Raw genomic sequence first — 16734 nt, forward strand, 5'->3', positions numbered from 1 at the left:
GATGTCCTTCATACCTGGAACCATTCTCATAAATCTTTTCTGCACCTTCTCCAATGCCTTCAAATCCTTCCTAAAGTGTGGTGCCCAGAACTGGACACAATACTCCAGTTAAGGCCAAACCAGTATTTTATAAAGGTTCACCATAAATTCCTTGCTTTTGTACTCTATGCCACTATTTATAAAGCCACGGTCCTGTACGTCTTATTAACCACTTTCTCAACCTGCCCTGCCACCTTCAAAGACTGTGCAGATATATTACCCAGGTCCCTCTGCTCCTGCATTCGTTTTAGAATTTATCGTTCATTTTTAAATTGCCTTTCCTCGTTCTTCCAAACAAAATGTGTCACACTATAAATGTATTACTCTGCACACTAATCAGTAACACCAGCCCCGATCTGAACCTGTACCACTCTATGAGATTTGACCGAAGTCTACAGCAAACTGTACAGATACTTCTCCCATTCCCTTATGTGTCAGAGTATCTTCAACTCACGCCGGAATTTTACGTTGTGGCAGTGGCTCTGCCAACTGACAAAAATGTCGGGGGCGGGCCTATGCCCTTAATTAGTGCTGGATGGGACTTCCGCCCCTCTGAGGCAGGAAGTCCCACCTCCAAGAGCTGCTAGCCAATCAGAGGGCTGGCAGCTCTTCAGTCTCAGCAGCGCCACTAGGAGCGGTGGCCACTGCTGAGACTGCACCCAGCGAGTGCGGGCAATTGGCTGGGCCCCGATGAGGAGGGTGCAGATCGGAATGTAGGGATGTAGGGCAGGGGACGGTAGTTTTAGAGGGAATGGCCTGTGCTGCTGGGCTCCACAATGGGGCACAGGGTGTCCAATCAGGAGGATCCCTCTAGCCCACCAGGTTTTACTGGGTGGCCTCCTCAGGTGGCGAAGTGGCCATCCACCACTGGTAAGATACCAGCAGCAGTGGGAGGAGACCCTTTGGTGACAATTAATTGGCCACTTAAGGGCATCAATTGGCCTGGGGCAGGTGGGCTATTTGCCACCTACCCGCCGCTGGTAAAACACCTGTAGGGACAGGTAGGCGACGGGGACAGCACTCCAGCCTCCCACTTGATTTATGCACCCCTTACCCACCTACCAGCCCGCTCCCGGGGGTGGGGGCGGGGAGCGCAGGCGTAAAACTCTGGCATCGCAGTCTAGCTCAATGGGCTGAATTTTATTCTCCCACCGCTGCTCGCAAGAATAATGGCGGCCCACATGTACGGGCTGCGCGGCAGCTCATTTCCATAAGCAGGGATGTCCGCAACCCCAAACACATGGTGGGGGGAGGCTCTGCAACGCCGTCAGCTGCCTCTGCGCAGTCACTGGCGCCATTTTTAAAGGGCTGCCAGACCTGCACACAGAGAAAAAATTTCAACCCCAGAAACCCCGCCCCACCCAAATACACTGTACATTAATGTGTGACCCATCCCCACTCCAATACACAGAAAACAATTGGTAGCCCCATAAATAACAGTGAGCACTGTGAGCCTCACCATTATTCCGACTGCAAAATTTGGACTACTGTTGAAAATGGTGCCTCATACTGTTGATTCCACATACTGAAAACGTTAATTGTGACGCAGGCAGCATACCAACTTCGTCCTGTCAAATGCAATGATTTCAGCTTCCAGTCAGCGTGAATTGTACTGGTGATTGGCTGGACGATTCAGCAGGAGACCAATATCATGAATTGTTAGTACCACATAGATGTTAATCTACACATCCTAAAGCTAGCCTGCACCTCTTAAAAGGGGAGGTGCATTGTGACTGCAGCAGGTGCTGGCAGTCATGCAGGAAGAGACTCTGACTTGAGAAACACTGAAGAGTGACACACCATGAAGAGAGCGAGCTCCAAGGTTTTTGGATGCTGCTGCACAGAGGCCTTGGTAGAGGAGATGGAAAGGAAGGGACATGTCTTGCATCTGCAGACACATGCTCAGAAGACATTGGGAGCAGATAGCCATGGAGGTCAATGTTATGAGTCAAGGCACGGGGAGCTAGATGCAGTGCCACGAGAAGTTCAGAGATCCCATTCCATATCATACCAACTGCACCGATAGCCTCAGCAACTGCCCAAATCACCACACCCCATGATTAACTACCAACAACCTCAAACAATTAACATTCATACCTGACAATCATGTGCCCCACTGCACCCTCACAGGCACAAGGAGCAAACTGGAGAGGGATAGGCCCACTTGCATTTCCCAGTCCCCATGGAGGAGACAGTACTGGCCATCATTGGGACACCCATTGAGGAGGTTATGGACAGCAGTGGGGCCGAAAGCACTGAAGATAATCATATCCTCATACTTAATCCTCCTTCTCATAGCCCCCTTCCCCCTCAGCCCACACTCTATTGATTTACAGGATGTAGATGGTGCAAGCATACACATCTTACTTCCTTCCACATCCCTCTGCATCCCCCACCCCTGTACCATGATCTTACTCTTGTGCCTTGCTCTTTTCAGATACGTAGGAAGTGCAACTTGGCCAGGCAGTGGAGACACAGCAAGACGAAAGTGGTGATGAAGACACACTGTGGGTTGTGCACCATAGCCATCAGCCATGTGGTCAACAAATAGCCCTAGTCGCCCAGTTTGGTTTGCAGTGGTGCTTCATATGATGATGGCACAGTGGATTGCCGGAGTACTTGACAGTGACCTGAATGATTCACTGCCTAGGGTCGCACACCAGCTGGATGTTAACAATAGGGCAGAGTTGAAATGCAGTGCCCATAAAGTGTTATGCATGCAGTCAATAGCAGCTTGCACCATTGGGAAGCCTGAAATCTTAGCAAAGCCACATGCCTGCTCCATCTCTGGCAAGAGAGAATGAAATTTAGGTAGCTTTCATTGAGCAGAGAGCCTTTGTGACCTACCTTAAGCAACACTGGACTGCGCTGGGGGCAAATTTCAGTGATGATGTCCTAATTAAAGTACGCGTTTCACACATTGTTTCTTGCTGAGGTTCAGGTAGGAGAATTGCTCCCTGAACACCTTGAACAGATATGGCCTCCTGCTGAGAACCCTTTCCCCTTTTCCTCCTTCCTCTTCTGGTAGATTGTCCTGCTCTGCATGCGCTCTTTTAATTCTTCAAGTCATGCTTTATTCCAAGGGAAATGTCTACCAGTGTATGTCAGGGGGCAGTTGGTTTGTTCAAAAGCCTTGAAGTCAACAAAGACTCCAGCACCTGCTGCACAAGTCTTTGTAGATTTTTGCAACCTTAAAACAGCAGTAGAAAAATTGTAAAATTGAAGCAACAGCCAGAAGAAATCAAACAGCAACTAACCTGTAAGTAGTTGATGATCTCTTAAAATAGCACTGGTGGGGTGTCCTTCCTAAACACATGTTCAGCTGTGTGAATTTGAGAGGACATTGGCTGGAGCGTTGAGCTCGAAAATGGCAAAATTGGTGTCAAAGCAGTGTTGCACACTGATTGACATCATGATTGGCCTTTTCTGCATTCATTCTGATGGTCATGCACTAGCACCCTCACCAATTTAGCGTCCATTGCAATTCATCCAAAAAATGGGCATGTGCATGTGGATGCCATTTTGAAGCTCTAAGGGCATTTTGAGCATCGAGAAAACAGGCACAAATGATCCCAATTTCTCATCCAATCTGCTTTATTTGATGTGCCTCATTTGATTTTATGATGAAAATATAACCCATTGCATCTAGCAAATAAAAATGTGCAGAAAATCAATTAGTGAAGGGAACTAACATTTTAATTTTACGTAAAGGAGCATTTGTAAATATAAATTTGCAATATAACGGACTAAAAACTGATTAGCCATAAACCTGAGTAAATAAATACAACATAATGCAGAAGAAGTTTTGTTTCTGTATCCGTTATTTCTGTTTCTCTTTTTTGCTGTCAAATGCTTTTCCCCTCACTTCCTATCGTGAAGGCATTTACTCCTTATTGCACAGGAGGCCTATTGCATTCTAATAATTTTCACAATTCTTTGTGTGTGAGTTATGACAATGAGTGTTGAGTGAAAAGTGATCTGGAACCATATTCCCCTCCTAACCCAAGGATGCTGAGGCTGACTAGCACCCATCTAATTCAGCCCAAAACTTGGCACCTTTCTAACTTTGTAGCTCAATTGGACAAGTTTGCTGAGTCATTGAAGGAAGGCCTGTGTATATTAGGTATACTTTTTTAAACATTTACCTCATTTGCCTAGTTTTTCAACATCAAGTACTAGCTGATCATTTTACGTTAGGAAATTAAAGGTGAATAGCACAGATTTAGTCATATTTGAGCACAGATAGCTTATTCCCAAAGTTTCGCACAAAGCCAGTTCCCATGACCAACAAACCAGACACCAATTATTCTCGCACAGACCAAATCAATTTAAGACAGCAGCAGAACATCTCTCACATGCAAATCCATTTAGTACATCAACACAACCCACTTCTGTCTGAAAACATTCCGCATGCAGATTAATATACAATAATGAGAAAAAGTTACAAGCTGAAAGATCATTTTTTGTTGCTCCTGTGAAAAAAATTAATGCATGTGATGTTGTTATATGAAGCCTATGGCAGTTGCTATTGTGTGAAAGTAACTAGGGCACCAAAATCATTCAGATTGCAAATGGTTTAATGTTTATAATGCTCAACATACATGCCTTCTGAAAGCAGACAAAAGAGATTTCAAGAAAAAGTTATTTTAAATCACTTCACCTATATAGTTATTTACCACATTCCACATGCAATGATTTTGTCACAAATTTAACTGTGAAGCTGTCATCATGCATGGAGTGGAATGGAGCATCCTAGCCACTGATGTTGGTCATTGAATTTGTTAGCAAAATAAAGTTCCTTCTATCTGGCAAAAAGCTTGATTTTGTCCAGTTAAAATGATTATGCTTGTTGTCTGCTGAAAGTGATTACAAGTTTTCTGAAAAAGTGCGAGCTGATCAAGTTACCTACTCATCAGTTTTGCCTGCTCAAAATGTTTGTGCCTCAATTCACATGATTAAATACAACTGGATTTAGTCTTCTTGACTGGAAGGTTGCAATTCTAAAACCAATTATAATACTCACATAAGTATGAGACAAGTTTTAGTCCTTTTTGAAAAAACAATGATTTGCTATAGAAATAAGCATTGTTCATTTGACAAAAACAACTAAATAACTAGGTTTCCAATGTAACCAAGTTAATAGCCAGTCTTATTTGCTGTGCCTGCTTCGAGCTGTCAATTTTGATCTCTGCAAATCTTTTTTGAATATTCAGATGAAATTGCTTATGATGCAAATAATCAAATTTTCCAAAACTTTAGTTAAAGTCTTTTATTTTGTGGCAGTAGGGGAAGGTTTTGGGTGGGGGGCCGTGGTGGGGGGGTGGTGTGAAGAAACTATTTTCAACGCAAATCTAGCTAGTTAAGGGCAGACAGAGTGGCTGCTGGCAACAGCAAAACTGGATGATATCATTGGTCAGTGTTAAAGGAAGTGGCTTGAGGTGGGTTGGAAGTCCTGCTGCAGTGAAGTAGAATGTAAACATACATCAGCTATTACAGTCCTTTGTTTGAGCTCATAAAGACAAATTTCACCATTGTTTCATCCTGTTTAAGATTGGGCAGATAATCTAGCATGTCAGAGAGGTAAGATGTAGCAGTGTTGCCATGAAGTTATATTGTAAGATGCAGCAGAACAAGTCATGTTGTAATGTGTGGAAGGGTAGCTATTACGCCATCTTGTAATGTGCATTAGATAATGTCTTACCTCTTGTCCGATTCCTTGAAGTTAATCCCGCTTTTCTAGCTGGTGAACCTAGTAATCCAATAAAAAGGGGAGAGTCTGTGGCCATCCTTGCCTTGGTTAAGGATTGAGGAATTTTCACTCTCTCAGTCTTGCATGGGCTCAGGAGAAGATATGATATATGATCACAGGCATAGCCACATGTGATAAGAGGGTGACTACAAGTAAATATAGCAATGCTGCAGCTTTGTCCTCATCAAATAAAGAAATCAATTAGGCACATGCGTATTATGAAGTCAAACAGGTGGTTGCTTCATTGCTTCCTAAGTGGAGTAACCGAAAATTACAGTGACTGTTTTATCATCACTGTGTGAATGTCTTTTTAAAGAATAAGGAAGTAAAATGAGCTTTGGCCTCTCATCATCTAAGAAGTGGTCATGCACGATTTGGGATTGAAATGTCCAAAGGTAACATGTATGAAGATATGAATTTTTGGCAAAAACTTAGCCAGACCCTCTGGTAATATAGTACCAATTTGTAAGCTTTATTGACCTTGGAGGGAAAGCCAAAAATAGGTATAGCCATTCATAGACACACACACACATTTTTTTTTCAAATCCTGGTTATAATTAAGATAATTATTTAAATAAATTTAAGACATACCTATGGGTTATCTGGGATCCCCTCAGACTAGACATGGTGTCTTCCAGATTCTGTCGAAGATCTACAATATTCTGAACAGTTCTTTTTCTCTGTGTCTCTGGATCTTTTAATGACAAGAAGAAAAATTAAATGATTATATGAATTTATTCATTTGCAACCTTGCTGTTCTACAGTGCTCTATAATTGATCAAGATTAGCCAAATATTAATATTTATTTCTGGCAAATGCATTTCAGGTGTATAGAAAAAAACAAATAAGATGTTTCATCAAGATATATGCTAAGAAACCATCAGAATCTTTCAAAAACTGGTTACAATTTGATCAGTTGACCAACCTTCCTCTTCTACTCCATATCCCCACAAGTCTGAAAAAACTTATAACCAGCTAGAATTAAAAGTCAGGACTAGATGGAACAGAACGCTCAAGCAGTGATATCAAAAACAGCAGCCCAAACAAGTTCAGTTTTGATTGACTATCGCTAATGTTATCATATTAGATTCAAGATATCAATTATTTTGGGAATTCCAGTAAATTTAAACAAAAAAAAACAGAAGATGACAGGCTTTTTGGATTGTTCACTTTGTATTTAAAATTAAGGAATGCTTCATGATTCCATGGTGATTTGATTCTGTTTTATAATGTTCACACTAAGAAACACACTGTAAATTTTTTTTTATTCATTCATGGGATGTGGGCGTCGCTGGCCAGGCCAGCATTTATTGCCCATCCCTAATTGCCCTTGAGAAGGTGGTAGTGAGCTGCCTTCTTGAACCGCTGCAGTCCATGGTGCACCCACAGTGCTGTTAGGAAGGGAGTTCCAGGATTTTGACCCAGCGACAGTGACGGAATGGTGATATAGTTCATAGTTAGGATGGTGTGTGACTTGGAGGGGAACTTGCAGGTGGTGGTGTTCCCATGCATTTGTTGCCCTTGTCCTTCTAGTTGGTAGAGGTCATGGGTTTGGAAGGTGCTGTCTAAGGAACCTTGGTGCGTTGCTGCAGTGCATCTTGTAGATGGTACACACAGCTGCCACTGTGCGTCGGTGGTAGAGGGAGTGAATGTTTGTAGATGGGGCGCCAATCAAGCGGGCTGCTTTGTCCTGGATGGTGTTGAGCTTCTTGAGTGTTGTTGGAGCTGCACCTATCCAGGCAAGTGGAGAGTATTCCATCACACACATGACTTGTGCCTTGCAGATGGTGGACAGGCTTTGGGGAGTCAAGAGGTGAATTACTCGCCACAGGATTCCTAGCCTCTGACATGCTCTTGTAGCCATGGTATTTATATGGCTACTCCAGTTCAGTTTCTGGTCAATGGTAGCCCCTTGGATGTTGATAGTGGGGGATTCAGCGATGGTATTGTCATTGAGTGTCAAGGGGAGATGCTAGATTCTCTCTTGTTCGAGATGATCATTGCCTGGCTCTTGTGTGGCGCGAAGGTTACTTGCCACTTTTCAGCCCAAGCCTGGATACTGTCCAAGTCTTGCTGCATTTCTACATGGACTGCTTCAGTATCCGAGGAGTCACGAATGGTGCTGAACATTGTGCAGTCATCAGCGAACATCCCCACTTCTGGCCTTATGATTGAAGGAAGGTCATTGATGAAGTAGCTGAAGATGGTTGGGCCGAGGACACTACCCTGAGGAACTTCTGCAGTGATGTCCTGGAGCTGAGATGATTGACCTCCAACAACCACAACCATCTTCCTTTGCGAGAGGTATGACTCCAGCCAGCGGAGGGTTTCCCCCCAGATTCCCATTGACCTCAGTTTTGCTAGGGCTCCTTGATGCCATACTCAGTCAAATGCTGCCTTGATGTCAAGGGCAGTCACTCTCACCTCACCTCTTGAATTCAGCTCTTTAGTCCATGTTTGAACCAAGGCTGTAATGACGTCAGGAGCTGAGTGGCCCTGGCGGAACCCAAACTGAAGGTCACTGAGCAGGTTATTGCTAAGCAAGTGCCACTTGATGGCACTGTTGATGACACCTTCCATCACTTTATTGACGATTGAGAGTAGACTGATGGGGCGGTAATTGGCCAGGTTGGACTTGTCCTGCTTTTTGTGTACAGGACATTCCTGGGCAATTTTCCACATTGCAGGGTAGATGCCAGTGTTGTAGCTGTACTGGAACAGCTTGGCTAGGGGCGCGGCAAGTTCTGGAGCACAGGTCTTCAGTACTATTGCCGGAATATTGTCAGGGCCCATAGCCTTTGCAGTATCCAGTGCCTTCAGTCATTTCTTGATATCACGCGGAGTGAATTGAATTGGCTGAGGTCTGGCATCTGTGATGCTGGGGACCTCAGGAGGAGGCCGAGATGAATCATCAACTCGGCATTTCCGGCTGACGATTGTTGCAAATGCTTCAGCCTTATCTTTCGCACTTATGTGCTGGGCTCCCCCATCATTGAGGATAGGGATATTTGTGGAGCCACCTCCTCCAGTTAGTTGTTTAATTGTCCACCACCAATCATGGCTGTATGTGGTAGGACTGCAGAGCTTAGATCTGATACGTTGGTTATGGGATCGCTTAGCTCTGTCTATCGCATGCTGCTCACGCAGTTTGGCATGCAGATAGTCCTGTGTTGTAGCTTCACAACGTTGACACCTCATTTTGAGTTATGCCTGGTGCTGCTCCTGGCATGCCCTCCTGCACTCTTCATTGAACCAGGGTTGGTCTCCTGGCTTGATAGTAATGGTAGAGTGGGGGATATGCCGGGCCATGAAGTTACAGATTGTGGTTGAGTACAATTCTGCTGCTGCTGATTGCCCACAGCGCCTCACGGATGCCCAGTTTTGCATTGCTAGATCAGTTCGAAATCTATCCCATTTAGCAAGGCGATAGTGCCACACAACACGAAGGAGGGTATCCTCAATGTGAAGGCGGGACTTGGTCTCCACAAGGACTGTGCGGTGGTCACTCCCACCAATACTGTCATGGACAGATGCATCTGCGGCAGGCAAATTGGTGAGGATGAGGTCAAGTTTTTCCTTCTTGTTGGTTCCCTCACCACCTGCCGCATACCCAGTCTAGCAGATATGTCCTTTAGGACTCTGCCAGTTCGGTTAATAGTGGTGCTACCGAGTCACTCTTTGTGATGGACGTTGAAGTCCCTCACCCAGAGTACATTCTGTGCCCTTGCCACCCTCAGTGCTTCCTCCAAGTGCTGTTCAACATGGAGGAGTACTGACTCATCAGCTGAGGGATGGCGGTAGGTGGTAATCAGCAGGAGGTTTTTTTGCCCATGTTTGACCTGATGCCATGAGACTTCATGGGGTCCAGAGTTGATGTTGAGGACTCCCAGGGCAATTTCCTCCGAACTGTATACCACTGTGCCACCACCTCTGCTGGGTCTGTCCTGCCGCTGGGACAGGACATACCCAGGGATGGTGATGGCAGTGTCTGGGACATTGTCTGTCAGCTACGATTCCATGAGTATGACTGTGTCAGGCTGTTGCTTGCCTAGTCTGTGGGACAGCTCTCCCAACTTTGGCACAAGCCCCCAGATGTTAGTAAGGAGGACTTTGCAGGGTCGACAGGGCTGGGTTTGCTGTTGTCGTTTCCGGTGCCTAGGTCGATGCTGGGTGGTCCGTCTGGTTTCATTCCTTTTTATTGACTTCGTAGCGGTTAGATACAACTGAGTGGCTTGCTAGGCCATTTCAAAGGGCATGTAAGAGTTAACCACATTGCTATGGGTCTGGAGTCACATGTAGGTCAGACCAGGTAAGGACAGCAGATTTCCTTCCCTAAAGGACATTAGTGAACCAGATGGGTTTTTACAACAATCGGCAATGGTTTCATGGCCATCATTAGACTAGCTTTTTTTTAAATTCCAGATTTATTAATTGAATTCAAATTCCACCTTCTGCTGAGGTGGGATTCGAACCCATGTCCCCAGAGCAATACCCTGGGTCTCTGTGTTACTAGTCCAGTGAAAATACCACTTTGCCACCGCCTCCCCCCAGAGTAAGACAGGCTCGTAGCCAAAAGTGCCATGGTCTTCACTCCTAGCCAGATGGTTGGGAAGATTGAAGTGAAAGGCTGCCTGCCACATCAATTCAGTTGTGTCAGTTGAATAGGTTTCGGTTATTATCAGTCTGATTGCTAGCTGGAACACAGCATGAAGCTCAAGGGAGGAACAACTGACATCACATTACCCCACTTAAATTCCATCCCTCACTAAAGTGCTGCAAGCAGTTATATGAAAGGCCACAGCCAACATGATCCCTGGAGGTGGCTGTTTGATATAGACTGCAATCAAATGTTGGCAATAGATGGTGTAACATCAAAAAATAGTTTGTGTCCATCTAACAATTAAATCAGAAGATATATTATGCTGCAAGGTTACAGTAAAAATATCACCAATAGAATCCAGTTTAATTTTCATATTTTTCAAAAGACAAAGGAGGCTGCCTATCAAGGCAAACTAAATACAAAGAATGCATGAAGTTACAAGTCATAGATTCAAAAATCAATTGCAAGAAATTAGGAGTAACAACAATATCCCTTTAGTTGATTTAGTGAATGTTTGTTTAAACATTTGTTTGCTGATGAGATTATTGGAGGTAATGGCCGGAATTTTACGCCAGCCCAACGGTGGGGGGTGGTGTAAAATGGAGCGGGAGGCTCCAGGAGGCCTTCCCGACCCGCTCCCACCTCTGCCCCACTTTATGTAGGGCGGGGGGAGAGAAATGGGCTGCCCATGCCAGGCCAATCAAAGACCTTAAGTTGCCAATTAACAGCCACTTAAGGGCCTTCGCCCGCCTCCACGGGGATTTTACCCGATTGAGGGCTGCCCCCGCTTCCCCAACCACCCCCAGGACCCAAGACGCCCCCCCTTCCCCCCAAACGACCACTCTTGCCTCACCGGGCCCCGACCAATTACCCCCGACGAGGCAACCCAAACTTCCCTGCACTCCTGGCTCCATGTCCGCAGCTGGGCTGCAGTCCCAGCAGTAGCCACCGTTCCTAGTGGCACTGCTGGGACTAAGAGCTGCCAACCCGATGATTGGCCGGCAGCTCAATGAGGCGGTACTTTCTCCCTCAAGTGGGTGGAAGTCCCGCCTCAGAACAATTAAAGCCTGGGGATTCGTAAAATGTAGGATGAATCCCCAGGCTAGGCGGAAGCGGTTTGCCACAGACTTTTACTCCGGTGGCCAGCTTTCATCCGCCCGATGTAAAATCCAGCCCAATGTGTTTGAAAACTTAAAGTGAGAGAGCTGATTTATACAGTTGGTGAATAATCTCTGAATTTATGATAGCATCTCTACCACTGGAGATTCAGCTTCCCAACAGCCAAGTCGCTCCTTCAAGGCAATAACCCCAATATTGTCCTCTGCTGTATTTTTAAGCAAAAACAGAGGAAAGGATTAAATTGGACAAAGTATCTTGACCTAAATTCCTTATTAATGAGGCAGATGTTCCCTATTTAGTAATCTAATAATATCACTAAGTTTTAATTTTTGATTAACAAAGCATTACAGATGAGCAATACATATGCCACTGGTTTTAGCTGCTATTTAAAAAGTATTTCTGCTACAATTTGTTTTGTACACAGGTAATGAGTAGCAGACTGTTAATGTATTCAATATTCTGGATTACTATCCCAAATTAAAACATTGACATTTAAAATAAATGCTTCTAATCAATTTTACTCCTCTAATTTAGAGATTATCAGGATAAAACACAGGACATTTCTCAGCATCATTGTAGTTCAGTTTATAAACTAACATGACAACCTTTTTTCAATGTTTTTTTTTGTGTTTCGACTTTAGTCTAATCCAGATAAAGGATTCATGGGGAAGAGAAAGCGTGCCCATTTTGGGCATCCATTAAGCATGCATATGTTAGGAGCAACATAGCCAGGTAGATACTTCCATGATAGAGCTGAAAAAAATGCTTGAAAATTGACCTCAGAAGGTCATCTACTACTGCATCAGTCTGTATTTTCTAATTCCCTAACAGCCATCCTAATGGCCATAAGAGCATCAATTTGATTTATGGAGTGGGTCTGCTAATTGAGTGATAATTTCTGCTGAATTGTTGGCATGTTTTTATGTGAGCATTTCCAGTTTGTATGCCAGACCAGGCTGGAGGTGGGTACGATGGTTTGGAGGAGGGATAACCCAGTGAAAATTCTTCATAATGTTAGCGAACACCTGAGGTAGAGAAAGCCTCTGTTTTGGAAGTTTACTATTGGCTCGTTGGGAAATTCAATGCTGCTTGCTTTTCCCTATTGCATCTCTTGCACTTCAACTGCAGAACAATGCAAACACGTGCTGAATCATCTCAAGCCCCACATTTGCTGAAGGTCTGTAAATGCATTGTTGGAGAAAGTACAGTAGTGAGGGATAGCAGTATTCCGCACCATCGGCATAGCACACCACCCATGCAGGTGACATAGAATTTTTGCGAGCAGATAACCTTGCATTTAAATACAGAACGAAGCACTCAAAAACAAATTTGCAGCAAATGAGCAAGTTGACAGACTTCACGAAGTCGGCCACCTACCATTACATGTCTGAGGAGATTGAGACACATAGTGGGGGACGGAAGACGTGTTTAATCATGATGCTTTGGCCATCGTGGTGTGGGGAGACTTGATGGACCAACTAGTCTTATCCTGCCCATCAATTCTGTATGTCTGGAGTACCTTATATTAATTAATTCTCCAAAGAATGCAAGGCACAATATGGTAATCTTACACTTGCGCACTTCTGGTACAGAACCTCACTTGCTGGGAGACCATCCTGAAAAAATTGTTGGGGCACAGTGCTCGATTTTCCACCCATAATGGATATAAAATTAATGGATATAAAATGTGGGTATAATTAGCTGATATGTGCTCCCCACGAGTGAAGCTTCATGCTGTTAGGGCAGAGGAAATTATCATTAAAAAATTCCCCATATTGCACGTCTCAACATCTAAACAGTGCTGCAGGAACTTGAAACCTATTTAAAATGGGTGCTGCATGATTGATCCATTTACTTATGTTGGTTCCGATTCTTTAAAGTGAGGGGTGCTTGATAATTGCAGCAAGCAGCTGTTTGCTGGCCCAAGTCTTTCACTATGAATTTCCTGGTATCCTTGTGTTTCACAATTACAAACATTCATGCCTCGTTAAAGCTGCATCTCGCACGCCACTTGTGGATATTAGGTGAGTGAACTGTAATTGATCACTGCCATATAGGACCTATAAGAATTCTATTGGCCATCCTTCTCAATCTGCTGGTTCTCTATCCTGCTTAGATAGAGGGGTCCTACCTGAGGACTGGGGGATTGCAAATGCTACAGCCTTGTTCAAAAAAAGAGGGTAAACCTGGCAATTACAGGCCAGTCAGTTTAAGATTAGTGGTGGGAAAGCTTTTAGGAGCAATAATCTGGGAGAAAATTAACAGATACGTGTGGGCGAATAAGGGATTTGTTAAGGGCAAATCATGTTTGACAATTTGATTTGATTTTTTTGATGAGGTGACAGAGACAGTGGATAAGGGCAGTGTAGTTAATGTTGTCATATGGACTTTCAAAAGGTATTTGATGAAATACCACATGTAAGGCTTGTTAGCAAAATTGAACTCCATGGGATAAAAGGGACAGTGGGAGCATGGATGCAAAATTGGCTAAGGGATAGAAAACAAAGAGCTGTGAGGAATGGCTGTTTTTTAGACTGGAGAGAGGTATACAGCGATGTTCGCCAGGGTTCAGTATGAGGACCACTACTGTTTTTGATGTACATTGATATATTGGACATGGTGGAACAGGATACAATTTTGAAATTTGCAGGTGACACGAAATTTGGAAATGTAGTAAACAATGAGGAATATAGCAATAGACTTCAAGAGGATATATACAGGCTAATGGAATGGGAGCAGTCACGTGGTAGATGATATTCCATGCAGGGAAGTGTGAGGTGATACATTTTGGTAGGAAGAATGAGGAGAGACAATACCAGTTAAATGGTAAAATATTAAAGGGGGTGCAAAAACAGAGAGACCTGGGGCCGAATTTTAGTTCTGGGATTGGGATCCCGACGTCGGATGCGTTTCCAGGTCCTGATGGAGCATTGTACCCGTGCCTGATGCCGCGTGATTTTTGATGAGCTGTTCAATTAGTGGCCAGGGAGTGCGCTCACCGTCCAATTAAGTCCTGAGAGATGGGCAGCCCCACGGTAAGAGGTGGGAGCTGCTAATGTGTTTAGGAGAGAGAAGACTTTTTAAAAAGCTGAAATTACAACTGGCCATAGATGCCAGACCATTACTGCTAAAAATGACAGATGGAACGCTGGCTCCGTGGTTTGCCACCAGAAGGTCGCCTCCATCTCTGGGCCATGTTCCTGCCTCAGCGGGGGCCCCGCATGCCGACTGGAAAATTCCAGTCAACATTGGCACAGCGGCCTTAATAATGCCCAAATGGCTACCCGCCACCTGTGGGTGCACAGCTATTTTCCCCCCAAACCGGCACATTCCAAAAGGGCTCACAGGTGGGAATATAAGGTCAGAAGTGATAATGTTCGCTGACGACTGCACAATGTTCAGAACCATTCGAGACTCCTCAGATACTGAATCAGTCCGTGTAGAAATGTAGCAAGACCTGGACAATATCCAGGCTTGGGCTGATAAATGGCAAGTAACATTCACGCCACACAAGTGCCAGGCATCTCCAACATGACAGAATCTAACCATCTCCCCTTGACATTCAATGGCATTACCATCGTTGAATCCCCGACTATCAACATCCTGGGGGTTACCATTGACCAGAAACTGAATTGGAGTAGCCATATAAATACCATGGCTACAAGAGCAGGTCAGAAGCTAGGAATCCTGTGGCGAGTAACTCACCTCCTGACTCCTCAATGCCTGTCCACCATCTACAAGGCACAAGTCAGGAGTGTGATAGAATACTCTCCACTTGCCTGGATGGGTGCAGCACCAACAACACTCACGAAGCTTGACACCATCCAGGACAAAGCAGCCCGCTTGATTGACACCTCATCCACAAATATTCACTCCCTCCACCACCGACGCACAGTGGGAGCAGTGTGTACCATCCTGCAGCAATGCACCAAGATTCCTTAGACAGCACCTTCCAAACCCACGGCCTCTACCAACGAGAAGGACAAGGGCAGCAAATGCATGGGAACACCACTACCTGTAAGTTCCCCTCCCAGCCACACACCATCCTGACTTGGAAACATATCGCTGTTCCTTCACTGTCAAAATCCTGGAACTCCCTTCCTAACAGCACTGTGGGCGTACCTACCCCACATGGACTACGGCCATTCAAGAAGGCAGCTCACCACCACCTTCTGAAGGGCAATTAGGGATGGGCAATAAATGCTGGCCTGGCCAGCGACGCCCACATCCCATGAACAAATAAAAATTCCGGCAAACTAGCACGCTGGCTAGTGACAGGAAATTGCGGGCCCATCCACCTCTGGTCTCACCTCCCTGGCCATTAAATAATTTGGCCCCTGGGGTACATGCACAAATCCTTGAAGGTCGTAGGACGGGTTAACAAAACAGTTAAAGCATATGGGATCCTGAGCTTTGTATATAGAGAGATGGAGTACAAGAGCCAGGAAGTCATACTCAGCCGATATAAAATGCTAGTTTGGCCTAGCTGGAGTACAATTCTGCACACCACACTTTTGGAAGTTTGTGAAAACTTTGGCGTGGTACAGAAGTGATTTACGAGAATGGTTTCAGGGATGAGGAATTACAGTTACCTGGATAGACTGGAGAAACTGGGATTTTTTTTCCCTTAGAATAGAAAAGGCCAAGAAGAGATTTGATGGAGGTGTCTAAAATCATGCAAGGTTAGTTAGGGTAAATGAAGAGAAACTGTTTCCACTGGCTGTTGTGTCAATAACCAGAGGGTACAGATTTAACGAAAGGAGCAAAGGTGACATGAGGAAAAAGTTTTTACGCAACAGATTTGAAATGCACTGCCTGATACGGTGGAGGATGCAGATTCAATAGTAGCTTTCAAAAGGGAATTGTATAAATCGTTGAAGCAGGAAAATTAGAAAAGATAGGTGTAAAAAGCCAGTGAGTGGGACCAACTGGATTGCCCTTCAAAAGAGCCAGTGAGGACTCAATGGGCCAAATGGCCTCCTACTATGCTGCACTGTTCTATAATTCTGGAAGAGGAGAATCAGAAAAAGCATTCAGTTCATATTGGCCTAGGTATCAAAGTGACTGAAACCTGACACATAGTAGATAACCTCACTCTGCAAATAACCACTGTAATGGAAGAAATGAAGTGGAAAAGAACCTAACAACCAGTGGCAGTGGAAAACCCACTCATTAGCCACCTTATGTGAGTTTGCGAGCATGTGGCAGGCTTGTTTGGTGTTCGTTC

At 44.7% G+C, this 16734-nt stretch overlaps 1 protein-coding gene across 9 annotated transcripts in view; it reads right to left on the minus strand.

The window, feature by feature from the left end:
• The window catches only part of LOC137383841 (neuron navigator 1-like), a 719754-nt gene that overhangs the window by 398469 nt on the left and 304551 nt on the right, over positions 1-16734 (minus strand). For all 9 annotated transcript variants that reach the window (XM_068057140.1, XM_068057137.1, XM_068057136.1 and 6 more), the window contains one exon: positions 6380-6482. In XM_068057140.1, coding sequence (XP_067913241.1) covers positions 6380-6482 — 103 coding nt within the window. The remainder of the gene's footprint in view (positions 1-6379; positions 6483-16734) is intronic.

Source organism: Heterodontus francisci, chromosome 25 (assembly GCF_036365525.1).
Source record: "Heterodontus francisci isolate sHetFra1 chromosome 25, sHetFra1.hap1, whole genome shotgun sequence".
NCBI classification, from domain to species: domain Eukaryota; kingdom Metazoa; phylum Chordata; class Chondrichthyes; order Heterodontiformes; family Heterodontidae; genus Heterodontus; species Heterodontus francisci.